Source organism: Cebidichthys violaceus, unplaced genomic scaffold (assembly GCF_023349555.1).
Source record: "Cebidichthys violaceus isolate CVI_PGR_0920_01 unplaced genomic scaffold, fCebVio1.0.p SCAF_105, whole genome shotgun sequence".
NCBI lineage: Eukaryota > Metazoa > Chordata > Actinopteri > Perciformes > Stichaeidae > Cebidichthys > Cebidichthys violaceus.
The window spans coordinates 328,797-356,628 of NW_027176269.1; the positions used below are offsets into that span (position 1 = coordinate 328,797).

Below are 27,832 nucleotides of genomic sequence, written 5' to 3' on the forward strand. Positions count from 1 at the left end.
ATCACACCCACCACAAAAAAGGTGTTTTTAAAGACTCCTTTGATTGTTTCTACTCATACAGCGACGGAGGCGATTGACATTTTGTGCAAAACTCATTATTGTCTTTCGGTCAGCTGTACATAACCTCATTGTGACGACGGGACTTTATAATGATGCACAGTTTATGAGTTATTGTGATTTATATATTGCGTTAAACTCTATTGAAGTCCAGTCTGCCCCTTTTTATTGGTACATTTATACAGTGCAGACTTGCACAGTAAGTATATAATGAATTATCTCGTATGGAGGGCCCTTCAGTTCCTTTGTATTTACAACACATTGCCCATAATATAGCACATGTACACGCCATTACTTTTTCAAAATGTTGAGAACTTCATTTTTGTAGTAGATTTGAACACTTAATTCATTAAAGCCTGATGCGGAAAGAGCCATTTCACACTCGCCACCTATAGAACTCAGCAAATATATTAATTCAGTCAGTTTTTGCATAATGAACGTGTCTTCCAAAAACCATGCTGATCTGCAGCAATGAACACAGCAATCCAGCGGTACTCCGGTTGCACCTGTTAAACATCCATGTCACTAGTTTCAGGACTTCTTGAGAGTGAGACATTGTTTGGACCACTCAGCATGTTGCTCAAAGATGTACGATCTTCTATGACCTCCACAATGAACCTGTCTCCTCTCTGTTCCGTGTCCATTTCTGCATGCGGCTTGAGCTGCATGCTAATTTGAAATGCTAATTTGAGTGAGCGTGACGTCACGTTCAGACGGCGTAGGCAGGGGAATTCAACTCTGCGTGACTCGTATTAGGGAAACGAACACAAATCAATTCGAGCCAGGTTCTGTTCAGCTGCTCCCTTCAAACCTCCCCAGTCCTCTGCTATCGCTGCTCGCACACGCCGCCGTTCGGCTAAATAAAAGTGTTCTTGTCCTCAAGTTAAGCAGCTCAGTTACTGGCTTCTGTATAGACAAACGTGGCCGGAGGGGAAACAACGCGCTTGCTTTTTAGTTCTTGACCGACTTTTCTGTTTGTTCTTTAAATGCTTTGTGCACAAATATAACTGTGTGCGTTTTTTAACCTTGCTTTTACCGGCAGAGCCAAAACCTTATCACCGGAAGGTGAATGCAGTGTGTGTGTGTGTGTGTGTGTGTGTGTGTGTGTGTACCACCACAGTGAATACCAGAACTCAACAACACGTCCTTGGAAATTGTCTTGAGATCTTTAACCTTGTTAGCATGTTAGCATCCTTGTTAAGGGTGACAATAGTCAGTGTGTCCACCACGGCTTTTTCAGAGAGAGAGAAAGCAATCAAGCAACCTGACATTCAGCACCCCCGTACAGCCAGAATGGTATGATCCTTTGTTTCACACCAACATTTTCCCGACACGTCGACTATTCGACTGTGTGAATCAGGCTCCCTTCGGTTGAATCGGCGAGACGTCGATTATTCGGGGTCGGGTCATTTTAACTTAAATATCTTTTTGCACCGTACCATGAGGCATAGTGTGTCCTAATGACAACCATGAGGTTTTAAGTTAGTGGTCTTTGTGTGAATCGACTCGCCGACTTTTACAGGATTGGATACATGATGTTCTGTGCAGACATTCATGTTCCTCTGACGATAAATTGTAACAACTTTGGCCATCTTGAGGTCAATGTTTTAATTTGTCCAATACTTTTAATTATGACCAAAAGCCCACCACTAATGAGCAGCAGGAGCAGAGGGCTGCTGTGAAGCGCCCGAGGAGCAACTTTGGGGTTCAGTGTCTCGCTCAAGGACGCTTTGACATGCGGTTAAGAGGAGCCGGGGGACTGAACTGCCGCCCCTTTAAATGATTAAAGCTTCGATTCAGTTAACACAACTTTCCCGGGGAGGGAAACTATTGTTTCTAATTTGACTTATTGTGAACTCCTTAACTTTCTAACCCTTATCTTCGAGAGCCTGAATGGGAGGAAACAAAAGGAGAAATGTCACCTCCTTTGTTTGAGTCGACGTTGCCGAACGTAGACCCGATCCTTCATGAAGTCATGAAGTCCTCCTGGGTCACCCAGCTCTGTCCCCCTGCGTCTCCTCGTACTGCGTGTCCTGTCCCGGCCCCGGCTTTGGATCTGCGCTAGAAACCGCCTGGCTCTGACGCCGACAATGATTGTTTTCTGTCATCCATCATTAATCTGTACTGCTTTTGTTCATTTGCCCATTTTTATCTGGCTTCTCAGTTAGCACTTGTCACTTGTGGATGAGTTTCAGGAGTTCTGAAATGTGCTGCAAATACATATGAGCAGGAAAATGGTGTTGATTGGCCCAGCCAGCGTCTTTTTTATTTAAAAACCATTCAGACTAATTTTATTTACTGTGCAGTTGAGCTTGTAGTGGAATTAACGGTACCGAAGCAAATTTGACTTTTACAGTTTCTCTCTTCTTTTTTGTCCCTGTCTTATTCCCCCTCTTTCTCACTCTGCCCGTCATTTAATTGCTCTGTGTCTTCTTTTTCTCCCTCTGCGGTTTTTCTGCCCAGAGCGCTGATTCTTCACATCTCATTCTTCCTTTTCTGCTTCATTATCTATATCCTTCCTTAGCATTCTCTCTGTGTCATCTTTCTGTCCCTCGCTCTTTTCTTTTCACTTGCTCTCTTAATCCAGCTTCCCGCTGTGACAGTGTTGTCAGCAGTCAGTCCATACGTTGTGATGTGTGGTGTGAAGCAGGGACAGTTTGGCATCGCTGGAATGCAGCTGGCATGCTTTGGATATGAAAGGTTTTACAGTAATTTAATTTAAAAAAGGTTTCTGTTTCCCTTTTCCATGTTGTAAATACCGATATTGGATATCTGGCCGACACTGACTCATATAGCTGGACCGAGTGTCGGTGACTATGGAGAAGAGCTATTCAATTCAATTCTATGTTTACAAGAATATACATTATGTACTGGAATTTTAATTCCTGTATTAGTTTTAATAATTATTTAATAATTTAATAAATCCATTGCTATATCTTTATATTCTTTGTCTCTGGACAGCGTGAAACATGGCCAATACTAGCGGACATAAAAGAACAATTAACCTATGGCGGCCGTGGCTCCGAAGTAGAGCAGGTCCATCCAATCAGAACATCGGCAGTTCAATCCCCGGCTCTTCCATCAGATGTCAATGTGTCCTTGGGCCCAGATTGCTCATGTGCAGGCTGTGGAGTGTGGGTGTGAAGGTTAGTCCTGATGGGCAGGTGGCACCTTGCATGGTAGCCCCTGCCATCAGTGTATTAATTGGTGTGAATGGGTGAATGACATGTAGTGTTAAAGCAGTGTGAGTGGAAGACTAGAAAAGCGCTATACAAGTACAAGTACATTTACTATTTGCCAACTTGAAACAAACGCAGTTTCTGGTTCGCAACCTCTACTTCTTCACCTATCTCTTCTGGCAGATCACTGCCATATGTGACTAAAACTAACTTAAATTTCACTTGTTAATTGAATGAAAACACACACTACTATTACCGACACCTTTCACATTATATGTAGTCAATGTATCTTTTGTTAATATTAACATATTTATAAAAGCAGTCTGGTTTTGCTCGCCTTTGTTTTTAAATGTGTGATATATTCAAAGATAAGCATAGCATTAACAGAGTCATAACCAACCTCAGACTTCTGTTTGGATACCCTGTAGGGAGATCAGTTTTCAGTCAGTGAGTCAACACGGTGTTGGAGGAGACCCAGGCGAGAGACAGGGGTTGAGACGGGGGCATGAGCACAAAGAGAGGTAACGAGGGAGTTACCCGAGTTAGTCTCCGCATCCTTAGGGCAGAGAGGACGCGCACAGCTGAGGTCCTCCTCAAGGCTGGGGAGATACACTACCGAAGTCATGCTTAATTTACCTCAGTGGGAAAACGACAAAGCCAGAGGAAAAAAGCCCCAGACATGCAATCCAAGCGCACGCTGACTTACCACTAACCTCGCGTGCACCGATGTACCCACGGAGCCTGTTTTTCATGTCCTGCATAAGTATTACCACAGTCCTCTGAGCGTAGTGAACTTCCGTATTGATGAGACTGATATTGATCAGCCTCTAGGCGTGGGACAGGGGTTTCTAAACCCCCACACGCTCCTTTACCAACCTCCCGCTGATGACGCATGCAGTCAATGCACTGCACTCAGATGGTTGATAGGCACCGAGTCTAAAAGCATATGCTAGTTGTATTTTCACCATCTGTCCATATGCTTATGTGTGCACTGAACGTGAACCTTAGACGTGGCGTGTATTCAAATATGGAGAGAGCATACATTTATCTTTAATACCTTTTAGATCTATGCTCCTCGGCTGATGTACGTTATGTTCAAAGAAACATACGGTAAATTATTCACTTAGATTAATAGAGGAGTCCTGGAAGAGTCTCACAGTTGGAATTAAATGTGACATCGCCTGAGGCCCGAGTAAACTCAGAGACGACACAGGCGCTGGTGAGAGCTCAGCTAACACGCAGGATATAACACTTCAGACGCCTCCTCCGATCTCTGTTTATCTTCATCTGTAAGATATGTCGTGTGCATCAGTTTCACGACCATGCATACTGGAGAGAGTATTTCCATTAAGATCCCTTTAGCTGTCTGCAAATGCACAGGTGAAGTGGGTTTTCACCACCTCCTGAAGGAAATATCTGGCTCTGTGGCCTCTAAATGCACCAATAGATTCGCCAGCAGGTCTCTAAATTCTGCTGTCCGTCTTTTGTTATCGAAGTTTTTCACTAAAAATAGCTATAACAAGGAGCTTAAAGGTGCTAAAATACTCCATAAAGCTAAGAAGGAGCTGCAGAGTTGGGTGATCAATTTCTGAGGGTTAATCAAGCGACACCTTTCACATTACACATTACATTTTGAATATCAAATTAGCAATTAGCGTAACTTTAATAGTAGGCATAGCATTGATTATCAAATCCAAACACTTAGCTAATATTGTTTTTTCATCAGTAGGTCTTTTCAAACTGCCCTTAGCCTGAGGCTAAGTGAGCTGTTAGCCTGAGGCTAGGTGAGCTGGAGCTGTTAGCCTGAGGCTAAGTGAGCTGTTAGCCTGAGGCTAGGTGAGCTGTTAGCCTGAGGCTAAGTGAGCTATTAGCCTGAGGCTAGGTGAGCTGTTAGTCTGAGGCTAGGTGAGCTGTTAGCCTGAGGCTAAGTGAGCTGGAGCTGTTAGCCTGAGGCTAAGTGAGCTGTTAGCCTGAGGCTAAGTGAGCTGGAGCTGTTAGCCTGAGGCTAAGTGAGCTGTTAGCCTGAGGCTAAGTGAACTGGAGCTGTTAGCCTGAGGCTAAGTGAGCTTTTAGACTGAGGATAAGTGAGCTAGACTGAAGCTAAGTGAGCTTTTTGACTGGGGCTAAGTGAGCTAGACTGAGGCTAGGTGAGCTGGAGCTGTTAGCCTGAGGCTAAGTGAGCTGTTAGCCTGAGGCTAGGTGAGCTGGAGCTGTTAGCCTGAGGCTAAGTGAGCTGTTAGCCTGAGGCTAGGTGAGCTGTTAGCCTGAGGCTAAGTGAGCTATTAGCCTGAGGCTAGGTGAGCTGTTAGTCTGAGGCTAGGTGAGCTGTTAGCCTGAGGCTAAGTGAGCTGGAGCTGTTAGCCTGAGGCTAAGTGAGCTGTTAGCCTGAGGCTAAGTGAGCTGGAGCTGTTAGCCTGAGGCTAAGTGAGCTGTTAGCCTGAGGCTAAGTGAACTGGAGCTGTTAGCCTGAGGCTAAGTGAGCTTTTAGACCGAGGATAAGTGAGCTAGACTGAAGCTAAGTGAGCTTTTTGACTGGGGCTAAGTGAGCTAGACTGAGGCTAAGTGAGCTGGAGCTGTTAGCCTGAGGCTAAGTGAGCTGTTAGCCTGAGGCTAGGTGAGCTGGAGCTGTTAGCCTGAGGCTAAGTGAGCTGTTAGCCTGAGGCTAGGTGAGCTGGAGCTGTTAGCCTGAGGCTAAGTGAGCTGTTAGCCTGAGGCTAGGTGAGCTGTTAGCCTGAGGCTAAGTGAGCTATTAGCCTGAGGCTAGGTGAGCTGTTAGTCTGAGGCTAGGTGAGCTGTTAGCCTGAGGCTAAGTGAGCTGGAGCTGTTAGCCTGAGGCTAAGTGAGCTGTTAGCCTGAGGCTAAGTGAGCTGGAGCTGTTAGCCTGAGGCTAAGTGAGCTGTTAGCCTGAGGCTAAGTGAACTGGAGCTGTTAGCCTGAGGCTAAGTGAGCTTTTAGACTGAGGATAAGTGAGCTAGACTGAAGCTAAGTGAGCTTTTTGACTGGGGCTAAGTGAGCTAGACTGAGGCTAAGTGAGCTGGAGCTGTTAGCCTGAGGCTAAGTGAGCTGTTAGCCTGAGGCTAGGTGAGCTGGAGCTGTTAGCCTGAGGCTAAGTGAGCTGTTAGCCTGAGGCTAGGTGAGCTGTTAGCCTGAGGCTAAGTGAGCTGGAGCTGTTAGCCTGAGGCTAAGTGAGCTGTTAGCCTGAGGCTAGGTGAGCTGGAGCTGTTAGCCTGAGGCTAAGTGAGCTGTTAGCCTGAGGCTAGGTGAGCTGGAGCTGTTAGCCTGAGGCTAAGTGAGCTGTTAGCCTGAGGCTAAGTGAATTGGTAGCCTGGGGCTAAGTGAGCTGTTAGCCTGAGGCTAAGTGAACTGGTAGCCTGGGGCTAGATGCGCTGTTAGACAGAGGCTAAGTGAGCTTTTAGACTGGGGCTAAGTGAGCTAGACTGAGGCTAAGTGAGCTTTTAGACTGGGGATACGTCAGCTGTTAGACTGAGGATAAGTGAGCTAGACTGGGGATACGTCAGCTATTAGCCTGAAGCTAAGTGAGTTTTTAGACTGGAGATAGGTGAGCTATTAGCCTGAGGCTAAGTGACCTTTTTAGACTGGGGATAAGTGAGCTAGACTGGGGCTAAGTGAGCTAGACTGGGGATAAGTGAGCTATTAGCCTGAGGCTAAGTGAGCTTTTAGACTGGGGATAAGTGAGCTAGACTGAGGCTAAGTGAGCTTTTCGACTGGGGCTAAGTGAGCTAGACTGAGGCTAAGTGAGCTTTTAGACTGGGGCTAAGTGAGCTTCCACACTGGCACAATCCTGGCAAATTCCAAAGCAGAGTTGGCTCTGTGGGATTATCCGCTGAAAACCTAAAATTGCCAGTGTGAAACAGGGATTAAGCAAACAATGTAATTTGTGTCACTGATTTTGTACTGCGATAAATTATCCCAGGGCCAACTGTTTGCCCTGGGCTGCAAGAATATGTGTATTGTGAAGAAAAAAAACAGGATAAAAGTGCTTGATGATCTTTTTACAGTTCAGCCTGCCACATCCAGTTTTCTCTGCTCAGTCCAAGGAAGCTGTAAATGTGTTATATACGCCTTGAAGGCATCATTATGTAAGCAGCCCTCTGAGACTAATAGGTTAGCCTGCACTATCGAGTCAGAGCTCCCCTGATCTGGCATTCAGCTTCACCTCTCCTCTCAGCACCGCTCTGGCTGCAGGCACTTTGACCTGCCTGCTTCCCCACATAATATCCTCCTGCTTCTCCTCATCTGGTGCTCCCTTTCTCTTTCTCTTTTTTAAGAGACAAATTCAGGTCGCTCAGTCTTGACAGATAAAGCTACAGAATTCATTATGGTGCATTGCAACAATACAGTATTATATTATTATATTTTCTTTGCAATTGAAGTAAACAAAGGCAACAATTAGGGATGTCAAAGATGGACAGATAAAGTTGTCCCCAGGACATGCAGCTGAGCAGCTGTTTCCAGCAGCTGGGCTAACGTTAGCCACAGTGCCAACTCATCAGTCCATCACGTATCAGGTCCGCAGATTATTTCATTTAAAAACTAGTAAGACTGAAGTGCATGATGGGGAGGTGAGGTAACCTGTTTTACATTCATTCGCTAACGCTACTGGTTATTTACTGTTGGAGGCAACAGCAAATTTGATTAAATGTTAATTCATTGTTAGGGATGTCCAACCCACCTCGTCTGATCTAATGAATGTCCTCTAATGAAGTTGGGCCAGTTGTTGATTAGTGACAGGTGAGAGCTCTGCAATTTTAAATGAAGTCATCACTTTTTCGATGGCGTCTTTGTGCAAATGACCCTTCTTCTTTACCTTTTGTATTTTCTTGTTTTGCGCCAGTGGCATTACAGAAACGCCATAATGTCCAGAGAAGTTCAGGGTTGCAGTGCATGTGTGAAAAAACCCAACTTCTTCATTATTGTTCCCAACTAGTGTAATATGTCTCCAATCACCAAGCACAGAACCTGAGGATTCATGCAAGGAATGAAACAAATATTATATTGTATTATATAGATGTATCTCAGTGCAGAGTGCTCATGTGCACTGTGCTTATATTTCTGACATTTTCCATCAGGCATCCGGGGGCAGCCCGATTTTCATTTGTTATGTCGACGCCATAAAACTGTCAGCTCATCAAATGGAAGTTTGCGTGGCGAAAAAGATGGACTTGTGAGATCAGATGAAGTTATGACCCCACTGACACACACATGCACTAACCGCCAGTCAGAAATGATAGGAAAATGATCATACATGTATTATGAAATATGTGAATGCATGCATACTGGGTTGTCAGCATCTCTGTGCTTTAGGCCCTCTGCATATATACGTCTGCATTCAGATACATATATGCACATACTTACATGAGACTGTCTCTCCAAAACAAGCTGTGGTGTGTTGGTCCATTAAGGCCGCACTCTGTGCAATATGTGTCTAATATGTTTACATTTCCTGGTGGCCCCTGATTGGTTGACACTGCATGCTGAAAATAACTGGAACATTTTACGCCCAAGAAATTTTGCCAGATTGGCCGATTTTCTGCACAAAATTAGCTTGGGTGGGTTTGACGTTTTTTTCTTGTTTTTTTCCCTTCTTTTCTGGCTAGCAGCAACGTTTTTAGAACCAACCTGGCAACACAGCAGTAGCTAGAAGGCTACTTGACCGGGCTGGTCAACCATCACAAGTGCACCCACTGGCTTTAAGATGGTCAGATTAGCTAGTAGCAGTGACAACTTGCAACAATTTGCTGAAGATATTCTTGGGAATTAAGATTACAGGAACGTCTGTAGGACTATCCTTCATGTTGCTGAACACGGGTACATTTAATGAAGTACAAAAAGGTTCCAGGGGATCTCCATACCCCCTACAAAGAGCTTCAGAGAGATGTGTTCAGAGCACCGAAACAAAAACACAGACACATCACAGACACTGTGATAATAACATCCAGAACACAAGATTCACTCTCAGTGGCTTCTGCTACATGAGAGAAAACTTTCAAAATACTAACTTTATAAGACCATAGAGCGTCAAACCAGGGCATGCAAAAAATGGAGCTTTCAACAGTCGATCCTCTGATTGAAGGACGACCCGTTCTAGCACTGAGCCCCAGTCGCCCCAGTCAACAATACCAACAATGCATTAGCAGTCGCTCAGTGATGTGCAGCACATTTTGGGCCCATCACATATGATGGAATGGTTATGGGAGCTATTGAAATGACTCTGACTGCGTTTTCCACCTCCACAGTGATAAGCGAAGCGCCCAGGTGATTACTCCAAATCATTATCTTGGTGGCTGTTAGCAGTGACCTTGCTTTCTGTGAGAGGAGCAGGCCAAAGTCATTGCCAAATATAGCAGCCAGACTATTACGGAGCCAATGTTGCCGAAAGGAGTCATATGCTGCCGTTGCTCTGCAGGCGTTAGGACCGTGCTGCAGAGGCGGTGGCCCGAAGCTTACTGAAGCAGGTAAGATAAGATCAGATCAATCTTTAATGACGTCCGTGGGGACATCGGGTGGAGCGGGACGCAGCATTCCCAGAGGCACTGCGACAGCACATCGATCCGCCGTGCCCCGAGCTGATTGTCCTGCTCAGGAAAAGATGTGTCCAATCAGATAGGAATAGGTCGCACTTGTTCTGGCAGCTCACCCTCCTGTCTGGGAATTGAACACCAATCTCCTGTGTGATTGGCGGGCACAGTCGCTGATGAGGAGGGAGGTGCTTTTGTGTGCAGCGAGATGCACTTGAGGGAAGGCACCTAAACAAAAGTTAGTGTGGTGGGCCTGGAATCGACATTCGGCAGTTGTCAGTGGTCAGCATTGAAGGCTGCCATTGGAGTGTTACAGTGAGCAGTGAAGCAGTATTGTGATATGTATGTCACATTAAACTGGCTGTAGGGTTGTCACAAGAACCGATACTTTGGTACAGAGTCAATGCCGAAATTCTGAAATTCTAAACGGTATGACTTCTCCTTTTGTGCAGTGCACAGCCGAGCGTTGACTCATTCAAATCTGAATGGACGCAGTAAAATCACAATTGACGTGTCCAGGAGACGCACCCAAATGTTGCCGATGATGCTACATTGTGAACAACAAATCAGTGTTATAATGGTCTGGATGAGAGCTAGTTACGTTAGCTGTTAGCAGCCGGTCGGCAGCACAGTCCCGCACGGCTAAATAACGGACCTAAGGTCAACGGACATCGCTTTGACTGACATTTTGATGTGTTCAAGCTCGATTCAGTAAAAAAAATGTATTGGTGCGGTAGATCGTAACGTTTTCATGATGTGTTTCACATGCAGTCGTGACATCCGTAATCGGCTATGTCAGGATATTCATACCCTTTTAGCGACTCGCTGCTAAAAGGCAAAGTTAGTCAGCAGCTCCCTCGACAGCAGTGTCTCTCCATGCAGCCACGTGGGCTGCATTTCCACTGACCTACTAAATATATTAACGGTCAATGATTTCAGATGTTCTTTCCAGATCAGTGAAAATTCAGCCTACCAGGGCTGCTGCCCAGGAAATGGAATGCAGCCTTCTCTCGACGAGCATATGCTTCGCAGGCTGATATATCGGTAGGATGACATCCTACTGGCTGAGAGAGAGTCACCCGTTGACGTGGTCACTCGTTAGAACAAAACACCGTTGACGTCCATGGCTGCAAGCAAATAAATGTTGACTTCCACTGTGCTGATAAAAAATGCTTTTGTTGTAGCACCCATTTTAAAATAATACAATGAACTCAAGGAGCCAGTTGAGGTGGTTCGGGCATCTGGTGAGGATGCCACCTGGGCGCCTCCCTAGGGAGGTGTTCCAGGCACGACCAGCTGGGAGGAGACCCCGAGGGAGGCCCAGGACCAGGTGGAGGGACTATATCTCCAAACTGGCCTGGGAGCGCCTCGGGATCCCCCAGTCAGAGCTGGCTGATGTGGCCCGGGAAAGGGAAGTTTGGGGTCCCCTGCTGGAGCTGTTGCCCCCGCGACCCGATCCCGGATAAGCGGACGAAGATGAATGAACAATAAACTCAAAACTCTATGTGAGTGTATTTAACCTTCTGTACATGACCACAGATAACTTAGTTGGAAGCATCTGGTTACTTGTATGCTGGTGATTTATCGCTGGTGACACTTGGTTTCTCCACCAAACACATGTTTATATCTTACCACTAAATACTGGGCCACTTGTCAATGTTTTCTACCCACGTATCTGAAAAGTCAATTAGTTTAGGTTACATTGGGACTCTTTAGTGGTTAATGCTCCTGCATAGCTTGACAAACTATTGCACTTCGAACACTTACTTACGTCACCATTGTATACAAATTGTTAAAAGGTTCATACATCGACGTCTTTGGCAGAACGTCAAAGCTGTAACCTCTTCACATGTTTGTGCATTTCTTGAATGTTTTAAATTGTGATCCAGATCTCACACATTGCACCTTTAAGCTCACACAAACACACCACTTCCCTTTGTCTATGTCCGACGGGCTGATGAAGAAAATGCACGCTCAGCAGGATTGTGATGCTGTGGCAGCGGGATGGTTTGGTTGCCATGGCAGCATGTGGAGGTGGGTGGTTACTTGGGTGGCAAGGGGAGGGGGGGAGGGGGGGTGGGGAGATGACGTATTGCTCTCCTGGGAAAACAGCAGCCGGTCTGAAGTAAATTATCCGACCTCCCTTAATTGTTGACTCTCTGTTTCTCCAGCTCTGTAATTGTATGTTCCACTCAATTCAGAACACACAGTGCCTACAGCTGTGTGGACAATGGTTTGTTTGCTTTAGTCTGCACCTGAGTGTGGTTGTCTGCCATCCATGTCCACAATCTACAGACCTCACTATGAACAGTTTTTATCAGGACTATTTATTACTTTTATTATATGATTCAGCGTTCATGTTCAAAATCTCCCTGGTTTTGGACCAAATGGATCCAATTTGTTTAGGGTTCTGAGTAAATACTTTTTGGGTCCAGGTTATGGCAAGAAAAACAAAACAACAATGAGACACAACACTAATAGTTGCTCACAAGTCATTTTTCCAAGTCCAAGTCTTTGAGGGGCAAGGCCAAGTCAAGTTTCAAGTCTTTGAGCTAGAGTCCAAGTCAAGTCTCAAGTCTGTGAGCTAGAGTCCAAGTCAAGCCCAAGTCTTTAAGCTAGAGTCCAAGTCAAGTCTCAAGTCTTTAATCTAGGGTCCAAGTCTTTGAGCTAGAGTCCAAGTCAAGCCCAAGTATTTAAGCTAGAGTCCAAGTCTTTGAGCTAGAGTCCAAGTCAAGCCCAAGTCTTTAAGCTAGAGTCCAAGTCTTTGAGCTAGAGTCCAAGTCAAGCCCAAGTCTTTAAGCTAGAGTCCATGTCAAGTCTCAAGTCTTTAAGCTAGAGTCCATGTCAAGTCTCAAGTCTTTAAGCTAGAGTCCAAGTCAAGTCTCAAGTCTTTAAGCTAGAGTCCAAGTCTTTGAGCTAGAGTCCAAGTCAAGCCCAAGTCTTTAAGCTAGAGTCCAAGTCAAGCCCAAGTCTTTAAGCTAGAGTCCAAGTCAAGTCTCAAGTCTTTAATCTAGGGTCCAAGTCTTTGAGCTAGAGTCCAAGTCAAGCCCAAGTCTTTGAGCTAGAGTCCAAGTCAAGTCTCAAGTCTTTTAGCTAGCTATGATTCAGCGTTCATGTTCAAAATCCCCCTGGTTTTGGACCAAATGGATCCAATTTGTTTAGGGTTCTGAGTAAATACTTTTTGGGTCCAGGTTATGGCAAGAAAAACAAAACAACAATGAGACACAACACTAATAGTTGCTCACAAGTCATTTTTCCAAGTCCAAGTCTTTGAGGGGCAAGGCCAAGTCAAGTTTCAAGTCTTTGAGCTAGAGTCCAAGTCAAGTCTCAAGTCTGTGAGCTAGAGTCCAAGTCAAGCCCAAGTCTTTAAGCTAGAGTCCAAGTCAAGTCTCAAGTCTTAAAGCTAGAGTCCAAGTCTTTGAGCTAGAGTCCAAGTCAAGCCCAAGTATTTAAGCTAGAGTCCAAGTCTTTGAGCTAGAGTCCAAGTCAAGCCCAAGTCTTTAAGCTAGAGTCCAAGTCTTTGAGCTAGAGTCCAAGTCAAGCCCAAGTCTTTAAGCTAGAGTCCATGTCAAGTCTCAAGTCTTTAAGCTAGAGTCCATGTCAAGTGTCAAGTCTTTAAGCTAGAGTCCAAGTCAAGTCTCAAGTCTTTAAGCTAGAGTCCAAGTCTTTGAGCTAGAGTCCAAGTCAAGCCCAAGTCTTTAAGCTAGAGTCCAAGTCTTTGAGCTAGAGTCCAAGTCAAGCCCAAGTCTTTAAGCTAGAGTCCAAGTCAAGTCTCAAGTCTTTAATCTAGGGTCCAAGTCTTTGAGCTAGAGTCCAAGTCAAGCCCAAGTCTTTGAGCTAGAGTCCAAGTCAAGTCTCAAGTCTTTAAGCTAGAGTCCAAGTCTTTGAGCTAGAGTCCAAGTCAAGCCCAAGTCTTTGAGCTAGAGTCCAAGTCAAGTTTCAAGTCTTTAAGCTAGAGTCCAAGTCTTCGAGCTATAGTCCAAGTCAAGCCCAAGTCTTTGAGCTAGAATCCAAGTCAAGTTTCAAGTCTTTAAACTAGAGTCCAAGCCTTTGAGCTAGAGTCCAAACCGAGTCGATGTTTTTGAGCTAGAGTCCAAGTCTTTGAGTTTGAGTCCAAGTCAAGTTTCAAGTCTTTAAGCTAGAGTCCAAGTCAAGCCCAAGTTTTTGAGCTAGAGTCCAAGTCAAGTCTCAAGTCTTTAAGTTAGAGTTCAAGTCTTTGAGCTAGAGTCCAAGTCAAGTCCAAGTCTTTGAGCTAGAGTCCAAGTCAAGTCTGAAGTCTTTAAGCTAGAGTCCAAGTTTTTAAACTAGAGTCCAAGTCTCAAGTCTTTGAGTGAGAATCCAAGTCTTTGAGCTAGAGTCCAAACGAGTCCATGTCTTTGAGCTAGAGTCCAAGTCACACAATGAAAGCTTTCCTTTAAAGTAGATAACCGTATTAAAATGGATGTAACATGGTGTGGAAAATATTGCCTACAATATTAAGCATGCAACGATAACCGTAACCTATTTATTAAAATAAGTTAGATTAAAACCGTATCGTATAACACTGGCTCTCCAGCTAATGACAGCTCATAATGGACTTGAACCTAACACATCGCTCAGCCCCTCAAACCTAGAGATGCTGACAAGTAGTTGCTTTAGGGGCAAGTCCAAGTCAAGTCTCAAGTCTTCAAGCTAGAGTCCAAGTCTCAAGTCTTTGAGGGGGAAGTCCAAGTCAAGACACAAGTCACTGTGTGTGCCATTTAAACCTGACTTAAATCCAAGTCCCCATCTCTGCACAACTCCAATAAATTCTCTCGAAAACCAGGGTTCAGAGCAAGTTGGCATATTCCACAGCATTTTTGTGTTTTAACAAATCAAAACCAACAGAAGACCAGTGGTGTCACACTTCACCTCCTGATGACGTTTTCATGTCTTGCAGTTGTGAATTCAAGTAAACCGCTTTCCATACGCACATGACCCATTTCTATTACCTCTATAAAACCGCTATGTATTTTGGCTTTGTTATCCATGTAGACATTTGTAATGTGTGAATCAAACATTTTCATTTGTATGTAGAGTATTTTATGATTAGAATCACCTTGTATTATAGAGAGGAACCAGCTGATGTTCCCGCTGTCTTTCTACCCTGTCTTCTTAGTCCCGGTCCCTCTCTGTCACAAACGTCCCCCTGCAGTCTTCTCCAGTCTTGTATTCGTTCCTCTTTCCTTCATTATTGCTTCATTATCTCTTGCTGTTGTCTGTTCTGTTCTCTGTCTCCTCCTCCCTCCCCACAGCCGCTCTCTATTTCCTTTGACAAAATTTAATGGGCTTTTTAATTGTAAGTCAATTTACCACAGCTGCTATAATGTCTCTCTCTGTCTCTCTCTCTGTCTCTCTCTCTGTCTCTCTCTGGCTCTCTCTCTCTCTCTCTCTCTCTCTCACTCTCTCTCTCTCTCTCTCTCTCTCTCTCTCTCTCTCTCTCTCTCTCTCTCTCTCTCTCTCTCTCTCTCTCTCTCTCTCTGTGTGTTAGTGTGTGTGTGTGTGTGTGTGTGTGTGTGTGTGTAATGTGATTCTTACCACTCCCGAAACTGCAAATTTAGGGTGCTGTAGCTCTCACTCTAATTTCTCCATCCTTACAATAACATGAAGAGTGTGAGGTTGAAAACGGTCTCAGAAATGTTCTATATTTGACAAGTGAATACTTGATACAATGTAGTATGTGAAGTGATGCTTTCAGTGTGCTTTCTTCATTAACAGCAGCATTGCGACTTTGTCCATGATTTAAGGCTTAGGTAAAGGTTAGATGTCCAGCTTTGGCTGAGGTTTAGTAGATAACATTGCAGAAATGTAATTAATGAAGCCTCGACACAGTCAGGAGCAGATTTACTGTTCATCAGACGTCGATTATGTATTTCACTGGATTTTGAGAGGACAGTCACAGCGGCCTCTTGTGGCCAAGATTTGTATTACAACAACAAACAGAGACCAACAAAAATGTTCACCTGCCAAAACTTTTTCCGCTACCTGTTTCACAGATGAAAAAAAAGAACTAGTTCTAAAGTCGTAATCACGGAAGAGAAAATCATTTAAACCAGACTTAGAAAATGGATCGCCAGATTGTTTTTTTCTCACTTCCCTGCTTCCATACATCTGCTTTCATGCCCACCATCTCTTTTTTAGCCCATCCTCCATATCATCCATCTCCCTCCTCCCCTTCATCTCTCCTTCCTTCCCCCGTATCACTTCGCCAATCCTGCGTTTGAAGTAATCGGGTCTCTGCAGACAAACTGCGAGCAGCGCTAAGTGAAGTTAAAGAGAGGAGCGAGGGGGGGGGGGGGTAGGGAGGGAAAGACGACAGAAAGTGCTAATTGCTCCCTTCTCACATCTTCAAAGATGAAACTGATGAGAAACAGCTTGGAGTTCCTCTTATTCCAGAGGGGTTTTGCTCACATTATAGTTTCCCCAGACATGGCATTAGTAGTAACCTTGAAGTGCTGCGGAGGCAGTACACTTGGATGGATACGTGGGCATTTCGAAATAAATCAATAAACGTAATTATTTATCAGGAGGTGTCACATCCTATTAGCTGAAGATACCACTGAGCTTCCTTGCTACGAAAGCATTAACACTGTTTCTTTTCACGCCTATGTCCCATGCATACATCTTTAAGATGTTAGTTCAGCGTCATGTGACAGCGTCTCCACTTACACCCATGAAACTTACTGTACACTGCTGATGCACCTCTGAGCTCAGTCTGTTGTATGGTAGTGTTTTATAAGACATTTCAGTCCAGAGGGCATGCAGTGTGTTTTCAGAAAGTCACTTTCTCTTTACTGGACAAAGCAGTAAACAAAAAGCAAAAGTAGTATTGAATATTAAATTACTTTTACCAAAAACTGTGCATTTATGTCACAGATCTATCGGCGTTGCTGGCTGGTGTTCAAGAAGTCATCGAGCAAAGGACCTCGTCGTCTGGAGAAATACCCTGATGAGAAGTCTGCCTACATCAGAGCCTTTCCTAAGGTAGGTGTGTGTGTGTGTGTGTGTGTGTGTGTGTGTGTGTGTGTATACTCTGTTCTACCTGTTCTTGACAGACACACACCGACAGGGATGAAAGTAGTCAGCCTTCACTTAAAAAACCTTCTGAGCTCAGCGAGAATCAACAATCCTTCTTCTTCTTCTCTTTTCTTCACTCCGTCTCTCTCTGAACTGACTCGTCTCTCATTCTTCATCATCATCATCATCATCATCATCATCACCACTTCTCCTTCACTTGACCTCTTGCTGTCACACTCCACTTAATGTCCTTCAACATGCCAGGAGGCCTAAAGAGAAGCTGCAGAGGGACTTTGCTCTATTTTTGAATCCTTTTTTCCATTTATTTTCACTGTAAGCACAATTAAAGAACGTATGAGAGGTTTCACAGAGGGATTCACTTTTGTACAAGACAGTAGTTCTATTCTATACAAACCAATGAACTGGCTAAGGCTGTTGTTAGAGAAATTCACTCGAAGCCGATGTAAAAGTAATTATCACAGGACATTTATTCTTGCAAGAAGGAGACAGAGTTGTACACATACAAGGTAACGTGTCAAGACAGTTTCAACTCCAAGCCACTGGGATATATAGTTGCAAACATACGTACACACAAGGCATAAGACAGCCTATGACAGGCTCCCTTCACATGAGATAACAAACAGGCTTTACACCAATACAGGGAAGAGGAGTACATGGTATCTTGGTTCTTCACTTAACACTCTGTTCTTGCACTAAGGTCACCCTTGGTGACAGAGGAAGCCATGGTTGTAGCTTGGCTCTAGGACAGAAGCTAAACATGCGCTCACTTGTCTTCCCTAAGTGTCAAAGGAAGTTCACCCAGTCAGCCCACATGTGATAGGGCCTTGTGTGCAGACCATATCTTCGATGTCAAATAGGAGAAATATAATTAGACTTAAATTTCCTCCAACAGCTGTGTTCTCACTGTGAGCGACAAAGCGGAATGGCACGTGTGTCCAGCTACGAGTTGTCATTGAAGTTAAATCAGAGGGAATATGTTTTTCCTTCCATTCATTTAGTAGGAAGGAAACAGGAATTTTGGGGGGAACGAAAGGGACCGTAAATGGTGAAACCTCCAGTTCTGCCGAAGTGTATTAAAGTTTGTATTCTCTCCACTGAAAGAAGTCCTATCGTACAGAAGTCTAGTCTAAAATGACTCTACTTCTCTCTAGTGTCCACCAGGGGGCGACTCCTCTGGTTGTATAGAAGTCTAGTCTAAAATGACTCTACTTCTCTCTAGTGTCCAGCAGGGGGCGACTCCTCTGGTTGTATAGAAGTCTAGTCTAAAATGACTCTACTTCTCTCTTGATTTATTCCCTCAGTAAACATTGTAAACATGAGTTTATGGTCTCAATCTCTAGTTTACAGTCTTCTTCAATACAGCATGATGTTCATTTAGTACATTATGCTCCATTTAGAGAATAAAGACCATAAAGCAGGGGATGCTTTAGGGGCGGGGCCACCTTGTGATTGACAGGTTGCCGCCGCTACCAGAGCCGTATACGGCGTCTAAACGTCATTCCAAATATGGTAACTTCTGTTCACTGGTTGCAAAAATCTTATATCTTACAAAAATGTATTTCATTATTTTTGTGCGTTTTCCTACGAATGTTCAGCAGCGATCAGTGCCCCTGTGGTGTTTAAGCAACAAGACTACTTAGTTAGGTCTAAGTTAAAATGATGATGTCATATAAGTCAATGTTCACTTTTGGTTCCACGCGGGACGTGAACAGAGGTCTCCTGGATGAAAGTCTTGTGTTATTTTAGCTTTTTGTAGGTGTATGAGAAAGAGTGTCCTCAGACTGAATGCAATGAAAATCATCGTCAATGAAGAATGTCAACTAGACATTTACTTCTGGAATACCTGCTGCTGAAAAATAACTCCTCACACTAAGGTCAACGTTGTTAACTGTTTCACTTTCAACCTGTTGCTTAGGTGACAGAGATTAGCAACGTCAAGAATGTCACGCGGTTGCCTCGAGATACCAAGCGACAGGCGGTGGCCATCGTGTTTACAGACGACACCGCACGCACCTTCACCTGTGAATCAGGTAACGCACACACACACACGCACGCACGCACGCACACACACACACAGATTGACAGCTCTGTATTCAGTCAGGACTCGACCCTAAACCTCCCCTCAACACACTACACCAAACTCCAAAACACACGTCCCTGTCCACTTTGTCTTTTAGTCTCGGTTTTGGATCAAAACCACGTTCCACCCAAGCTTGAGCATGCATGTTGATGCAGTTATCTCACCAGACCCTGTGAGTGAGATGAGAAGATTGATATCGGTTTCATGTCTGTGGGTGAAGAGCAGAGCTGGGATCGGGACGTGTTTAGCCTAGCTTAGCATAAAGACTGGGAGCAGGGGGAAATGGCTAGCGTGGCTCAGTCCAAAGTAAAAAAACAAAGGAACACCAACAACGGCTCTAAAGCTCACTGATGAACACGGTGTGTCTCGTTTGTGTAATATGACACGTAAAAAGCACGTCATATGTGGAATATTTCAAGGTGTGCCGCAGGGAGCTGAGCACATCTGGATGTTGTTCACCATTAAATAGTTGAGAGAGATAAAAATGTCTCCATGTACATCAGTCGTCTCAAAACATGTGCCGTAGAAGAGGTGGTCATTTCACCATTTGACGTCTTTCTTAACACGACTCTTGGTTCTAGCGGATCTCTCTCTCTCCACAGAGCTGGAGGCAGAGGACTGGTTTAAGACGCTGTCAATCGAGTGTCTGGGGACGAGGCTCAATGACATCAGTATGGGAGAGCCGGACCTCCTGGCTGCCGGAGTGCAGTGTGAACACACAGGTAGTTCACACACACACACACACACACACACACACACACACACACACACACACACACACACACACACACACACACATGCAGCATCAAAATTTCCATCTCAAGGTTGTGTTTAAGCTTCTACTGCCATCTCCACCTCAGGTCTGTGGTGTAGCGTAGGGGCCTCCAGCTCACATCTACAATCTTATATCTAAACTATGCTGACGCCCCTGACTTTGTTCCTTGTCGTTCCTCGGCCCCGCAGAGCGCTTCAACGTGTTCCTCCTGCCCTGTCCCAACCTGGACATCTACGGGGAGTGCATGATGCAGATCACCCACGAGAACATCTACCTGTGGGACATTCACAACCCCCGCACCAAGCTGGTCACCTGGCCGCTCTGCTCCCTGCGGCGCTACGGACGCGACGCCACCCGCTTCACCTTCGAAGCCGGGAGGTGAGATCGGGGAATGGGGGGCGGGGTTTGATCGCTGACTGTCCCCACATACATGCAGGACACACACATACATAGTGGCGTGTTAGGTACAACATTTTGTTTACCCTCTTTAAAGATTTTCCCATGTTGTTGTGTCTAAGTGACTGGAAATCATTTTTGAAATCGGTCCAGTATTGAGGGAGAACCATCACTGTCAATGTCACAACATTATGGAGAGAACCGTACAGAGAAACGAAACCTTTTTCTTCACCTTTCATCCGATCTGGTTGTTATGGCGCGTCTTGCTCGGAGAAGTCTCGGGTTTCCTTCACTTGCGTCTTTTTTAAATGATGTAACTCACATCAAACCCGGCAACGTTCAGGAATCATCAGCCTCACATGAGTGAACGAAATGATCCCGAAAAATGAAATAACAAATCATGAAAACACAAATCTTTCTAATAGACGAAGACAGTTGTTTGTGGTCCTTTAGTTGTTCAGATCTACAATGAACATATATTTTTACCAGATGGTGAATCAGAAATAAAATAAATGTGGGAGTGATTTAAGATCTGACCGATCAGATGCGGCGTCCGCTCAGCAGCTGATATGACGGGGCGTCGGCCGTTACAAGACTTCCGTGAAGGCTGCTCTCGTGCGTCCTCGCTCACGTCTCCTCACAGATTCCACCACGCTCCTCCATCTTGCTCCTCAGAGCCCAAAAACGAGCTTTGGGACGTCCTTCGCCATGACGATGCAGAACAACTTACGGTTCAAGCGAGACTCCTCCCTCCAACTCTCGCTCTCGTCTCCACCATTGTCTTCCGGCAACAAGTCACATGACACGATCACAAACAATAATAAAGCACTTTGGCGGTGCGATATGATTACATTGCAGTCAGTTTACAGCAGCCGTCTGCAGTGTTCTCCCTCAACACTGGACCGCTTTAAAAAAACGGACTAAATGTCTCCATTAGTCACTAAGACACCAAAACATCGTAAAATAGGAAAAATACAGAAATCACCCGTTTAATGTGAAACGCCCAACCGTTTATTAGAACTCCAAACCAAAGTGTGTGCGTTTGCACTTTGTCAGTGAGCTTACGGTCAGTCCAAGGATACCTCCCTCCCTCTTGCTCCCTCTCTGAGTCCATGAAGAGATTGATTGAATAGATTAGACGATGAATCAATGCTGGGTCAGACCTCCTTATCTGCTCCTCTTTGATAAAACCTGACGAGCTATGATTGGGCCTGGATGCAGATAAAGGTGTCAGTGTGTGTGTGTGTGTGTGTGTGTGTGTGTGTGTGTGTGTGTGTGTGTGTGTGTGTGTGTGTGTGTGTGTGTGTGTGGCGAGAGAGCCCTCTGTCTGTGGCTGTGTTGTACTGCGTCACCCCCAAAGACCGTGTCTCCTTTGTAGTGCATTCACTTACAGCTCGTCCACAGCCACAGCCTCACAATACGGAGACAGAAATGCGCACAAGCTAAAACTTATTGTAAACAAACAAGTTAATTTACTATTAATGTAGTAATACTAAGTCCAAAGGGTTAAGTCATCTGTGAAGGACCACTGAGGATGTGCAGAGGTGCACTCTTGGCTCACTTTCACACATGTAGTTCAGGTCATGTGGTCCGGAAACGATAAGTCCACTTACTTTTTTGCAAACCAAGAATTATAATGATGCAATCATACGGAGTGACAGGATGCTCTGATCCTGCATCATCACCCATGTGGGGAAATGAGATTGATGGACTGACAATAGGGCAATAACAAACAGGTAGAGAGAGGACAAACAAAGCTTCTTGTTCTGTAGCATCTTGGAAGTATAGTGATTGTGTGCTGTCTACACTTTACTAGTTGTAACTATTGAATACACAGAGTAGAAGACCAGCTCGATACACCTCTGTTGAACTGCTTCATGTTTTATGATGTTTATGTTTTGTGGTCTCAGTCTGGTCCTTTGGTCAATGAATGTCTTCCGGTACTCTTTATACGAGGCATTGTGGGCTGATGAGGCTGGTAAACGGGTATTTCTCTGTGAGCTCTTTGTCACCAGAAAACATAAACACACTCATCCGGTCCAGTAGAGCACTGCTGTCAGTCAAATTCATTTCATTTCCCCACGTGGATGCTTGAAGCGGTGGTGGTGCAGGCCAACCCCGTCTGATGAGTGAGTTACCCGTCGGTCCACTTTGGGAATCGGAGGTGTTTTGGTTCCGGTTTGTAGTGCGTTTGTCATCCGAGGAGTGTTGACCGGTCGCGTTGGAGCGGGTTGGGTAGCATGCAGGTAAACAGAGAAATGCAAGCTCTGAGCCCACCAGCTGTTGCCTAGTGACGATTTATCTTTTTATTAGCTTAAACCGACTGCTTGTGAAACGTTGTCTCTCAATTCTACATTCTCGTATCTCAAGTTGCATAATTGGACCGGTGCATGGAAGAGGAAGTCTTGGTCCAGATATCCGGCCTTCGCCCCGAAGGCTAGATCGTCTTCAGACCGATGGGTTCCGAGATTAGCCAACTTGTGACTGAGGTTCTGTTTATTTTAAAGATATCGAATATCGTTCTGATATCGGTGGCAATAGGCCATTATACCATTATTTTATATATATGTATTTATTGGTCACATTTCAATGGTATGGGATCGGTACTCAGTGTTGACCGATTCCAAAGCCCCGGTATCGTCATCGGGACTGAAAAGGTTGGATCGGTGCATCCCTAGTTCATCAGTTCGTAATAACTCGGAGTGAACACCGACTAAAAGCAAACAATGGATCCTGTCTTTCTTTGATCTTACCCAAATGAACTACAATCAAGGGAACTCGGTTCCATTTGCATTTCTTTATAAAAATGAGTTTGGGACACGATGTGGAACGGGTTTAAAACTGACAATGCTTCTGTGTTTCTATTACACTTGTGTCAGGGGACACTGAATCACTTCTATTGAGTGTAGAGAGGAGGAGCTTATCAAGGTTTTCCAGACAATGCTCCAGTATACTGCATTGGCCATTCTGTGCTGAGCTGTATTGCACACTAGCTTCACACTAATCTTGCTGTTATGTGTAGGATGTGTGACAGCGGTGAAGGCCTCTACACCTTCCAGACCAGAGAGGGAGAGCAGATCTACCAGAGGGTCCATTCCTCTACGCTGGCTATTGCAGAGCAGCACAAGAAGGTCTTGCTGGAGATGGAGAAGAACAGCAGGGTGAGAGCCTGGCTAGAGGGTGGTGGAGACCAAGACAGAGCTAAAAGAGAGTGAATAATGTTCTTACATCTATCAGGTGGTTAGAAGTACGACTCTAATGAACGCTAAGGTTGCTCTGTGTCTGCTGGATGTGTATCGCTAACTGAACACGATCACCATGTCAGCTTCATCATAATAATATGTTCAACAGGGTCCCGAGAACAACGTTTCGCCCCAAACAGGCCAATCCAGCTATGATTATAAGGATTACCGGGGTTTTATTTTGAAACAACAAAACAGAACAAATCAGGAAATGAACATACACAAATGGTGAAATTAAACAAAGATTTTCATCCTTCACAAACACAAACAAATAAAATAATAATAAAACATACAGTATGTACCGAGAAATTTAAAATGACAGATTATGCTTACTGAGCAAATCTACTCCAATACAGGTTATCGCCAGCCATTCATAACTAAATGAATATGTATCATAACCAAACCATTTTTAATAGTATCATAGTCTTCTGTTCTATATTGATGTTTGATATTTGCGTTTACATTTTATTTTGAATGTCATTTTCTCTTACTATGTTTATGTTATGCACTGATACACCACATTCTGATTCCAATGTAGTGACAAGCTTTTAAAAAAGTTCTATAATAGTATAGTGAGCAAAAGTGTTGAACTAATTGTTGATCTGACCTGGGCGGGTAATGTCCCTAATGTTACATCTGCATCCTGTCGCTGCAGCGAGTTGTATCCATAACGCTGTGCAGCTCTCTACCAAAGAGGACTTTGTTTGAGACACTTATCATGTCCGGCTTTTACCCACAGAACATGACGGCCGAGAAACAGACGGGATCAAAGTAATGCTAAGTACGGGGGCAGCACAATATATTTTTAGACACCTAAATAAATCAGTACCAGTTTAAGAGGTTTTTTTAATAGAGTGTTCTATATTGAGAATATTCTCACCGTTTTACCTTGCCGTCAGACAGCCATTATCTCCATCAGTGCTCATACTTCCATCTCATACTTGATTGAAATGACTTTTTTAATTCCTGAAGTTGTGTCCTATGTTTATGACTCCCAGTTGATGTCTATGGGTTCAGAGCCCGGCTCCTACCCATGCACCCCCACCGCCATCCTGCCCCGATCCGTCTACTGGCACCACATCACTGGAAACCAGACCGGCATGGATGGCAGCGGTAGGCCCTTACTCAGACAACTTCTTGATCTATTCCTTTTCTTATGTAGGCTTATTACAGACTATGTAGAGTTCAAAAGCACGACCCTTATGTCATGGCTCCAAACAAACCTGCTGCCACCAACATGGCGAGAGTAGAGGTTAAACACGCCAAAATCAGAAAAAGAAAACCTTGTGTTTATACTTTTAAATCTGGTCACGGTTGAGATAGAAACTGAAATACAACTTTCAATTCCAGTAAAGCAGAGTGTGTACTACTTTAGATTAACAGGTGATTCTGACCAGTGATGTGATTCACAGCTTCTCATAGAAGGAAAAGAAGGTCCTTTTGTTTGAGTTGAGTAAAACCCTGTAGCTATCATTAAAAAAGAGAACAATTAATCTATCAGACTTAATTAAATTAAATTGTTATTTTTCTGAGAGTGGGTAATATCAATCTCATGTCTGAGTGTTAAGTACATAGCTGGAGTCAGGAGAGGGTTAGCTTAGCTTAGCAGAACTAGAAAGTAGGGGGAAACAGCTGTCCTTGTTATGTCCAAAGTGATAAAAACACAGCTACAGCACCAGCAGCCTCCAAAGTAAAAGCCGTGTTTGTCCTCTCTCTGTAGGTGATGCTGCAGAGGACGACCTGCTGTCCACCCGCCTGCCACCGGACCATCACGCCACGCTGCCCCTGGCAAACGCACATGCACAGTCCCAGCCGCACATACACACACAATTAACGACACACTACCCCACCTACCCTAGACAGTGACACGCACACACACACACACACACACACACACACACACACACACACACACACACACACACACACACGTAAGAAGGTACGGACGTTGAAAAAGATGCAGAGACAAATAAAACACATGTGCATACATGCATGCAGGCCCACACAATTCACACACACACACACACACACACACACACACACACACACTGAAAGAAACGCACACGGTCCCCTCCTTATTTAAGTTTTACAGCCCAACGTCACACCTCACAGGAGATGGTGTAGGCAGGACTGACACTGGCCAACAGACCATGCTGAATGCAGGAAGTGAAAACTAAATCCAGCGACAGACTGCAAGGAGATTGAGCTTCCTTACATGACTGCAGCTCCTACAATTCCACAGGAGGCGGGGGGGTATTTGACGTTTTTCCACACTCGGGGTGAGAAACTCATGTATTGCCTACTGGTTAAATGTGCAATGTGTAGGAAAAAGGTGAGGTGACGTTGTGTGCAAATACGTCTATGTATTGCGTTGCAGAGATACAGTTGTGGTCAAAAGTTTACATACACTTGTAAAGAACATAATGTCATGGCTCTCTTGAGTTTCCAGTTATTTCTACAACTCTGATTTTTCTCTGATAGAGTGATTGGAACAGATACTTCTTTGTCACAAAAAACATTCATGAAGTTTGGTTCTTTCATGACTTTATTATGGGTTAACAGAAAAAGTGATCAAATCTGCTGGGTCAAAAATATACATACAGCAGTGCTAATATTTGGTTACATGTCCCTTGGCCATTTTCACTTCTATTAGGCGCTTTTGGTAGCCATCCACAAGCTTCTGGCAAGCTTCTCGTTGAATCTTTGACCACTCCTCTTGACAGAATTGGTGCAGTTCAGTTAAATTTGATGGCTTTCTGACATGGACTTGTTTCTTCAGCATTGTCCACATGTTCTCAATGGGATTTAAGTCAGGACTTTGGGAAGGCCATTCTAAAACCCTAATTCTAGCCTGATTTAGCCATTCCATTACCACTTTTGATGTGTGTTTGGGGTCATTGTCCTGTTGGAACACCCAACTGCGCCCAAGACCCAACCTTCGGGCTGATGATTTTAGGTTATCTTGAAGAATTTGAAGGTAATCCTCCTTCTTCATTATCCCATTTACTCTCTGTAAAGCACCAGTTCCATTGGCAGCAAAACAGCCCCACAGCATAATACTACCACCACCGTGCTTGACGGTAGGCATGGTGTTCTTGGGGTTAAAGGCCTCACCTTTTCTCCTCCAAACATATTGCTGGGCATTGTGGCCAAACAGCTCGATTTTTGTTTCGTCTGACCACAGAACTTTCCTCCAGAAGGTCTTATCTTTGTCCACGTGATCAGCAGCAAACTTCAGTCGAGCCTTAAGGTGCCGCTTTTGGAGCGAGGGCTTCCTTCTTGCACGGCAGCCTCTCAGTCCATGGAGATGCAAAACACGCTTGACTGTGGACACTGACACCTGTGTTCCAGCAGCTTCTAATTCTTGGCAGATCTGCTTTTTGGTGGTTCTCGGTTGACTCTTCACCCTCCAGACCAATTTTCTCTCAGCAGCAGGTGATAGCTTGCGTTTTCTTCCTGATCGTGGCAGTGACAAAACAGTGCCATGCACTTTATACTTACAAACAATTGTTTGCACTGTTGCTCTTGGGACCTGCAGCTGCTTTGAAATGGCTCTAAGTGACTTTCCTGACTTGTTCAAGTCAATGATTCGCTTTTTCAGATCCATGCTGAGCTCCTTTGACTTTCCCATTGTAGCGTTTGTGGGCGTTTGTATCCAATGAGCCCTATTTAAATGGCCTCAGAGAAGTCACCGGCTGTAGTCACTCATAATCACTCACAAGAAGTTAAGAGGCCATGCTATGAAGCTCATTTCATTGACACAACTTTCTAAGTCACCAAAATTGCTAATTCATGTTGCTGTATGTATATTTTTGACCCAGCAGATTTTGTCACTTTTTCTGTTAACCCATAATAAAGTCATGAAAGAACCAAACTTCATGAATGTTTTTTGTGACAAAGAAGTATCTGTTCCAATCACTCTATCAGAGAAAAATCAGAGTTGTAGAAATAACTGGAAACTCAAGAGAGCCATGACATTATGTTCTTTACAAGTGTATGTAAACTTTTGACCACAACTGTATCTGCTGAAATGAGCACGCTAACCAGCTCGCCCCGGTCCGTCCCATCTTGTAATACCACTTGTACCTCGAGGGGCGACAGTGAGCCACCGTAGCCTCCAGTCTGCCCTCGGCCCAACATGAGAGGACGAAGAAGAGGAGCTGCCCCAAGGGCTTGTCGATCACTCACACCTTCAGCTAGCAGTTACCTCGCATTCAACCAGCACAAAGCCCAGATGAGCGCTGGGTCTAACTTGTGTAACCGGGGCAACAGAATGTTTGCTGATCCGGCGGGGGGTTCGTTCGGGCAGTCCACCAAATTACAGTTGCTACAACTCTGCAACTCTGCACTATGGATTTAATCAAACAAACCACCAAAGCGCACACAGACCGTACAGCTCCTGGTTAGTGGCACAGTAAACACAAAGCTGGCATTTATTTTTCAATAACAGAGGAACTTAAACTTAGACTGCATCGACCCAGTAGTAGAGGAGAAATGCTGCCACCTAT

At 44.6% G+C, this 27,832-nt stretch overlaps 1 protein-coding gene across 1 annotated transcript in view; it reads left to right on the plus strand.

Moving 5' to 3' along the window:
• Positions 1-25,712, plus strand: part of dok4 (docking protein 4) — a 54,295-nt gene extending 28,583 nt beyond the window's left edge. Inside the window, exons 4-10 of the mRNA XM_068731967.1 lie at positions 16,670-16,777; positions 18,747-18,861; positions 19,514-19,633; positions 19,875-20,064; positions 23,105-23,243; positions 24,323-24,437; positions 25,045-25,712. Of these exons, the coding sequence (XP_068588068.1) occupies positions 16,670-16,777; positions 18,747-18,861; positions 19,514-19,633; positions 19,875-20,064; positions 23,105-23,243; positions 24,323-24,437; positions 25,045-25,190 (933 nt within the window). The 3' untranslated portion in view covers positions 25,191-25,712. The remainder of the gene's footprint in view (positions 1-16,669; positions 16,778-18,746; positions 18,862-19,513; positions 19,634-19,874; positions 20,065-23,104; positions 23,244-24,322; positions 24,438-25,044) is intronic.
• Positions 25,713-27,832: the final 2,120 nt, after the last annotated feature.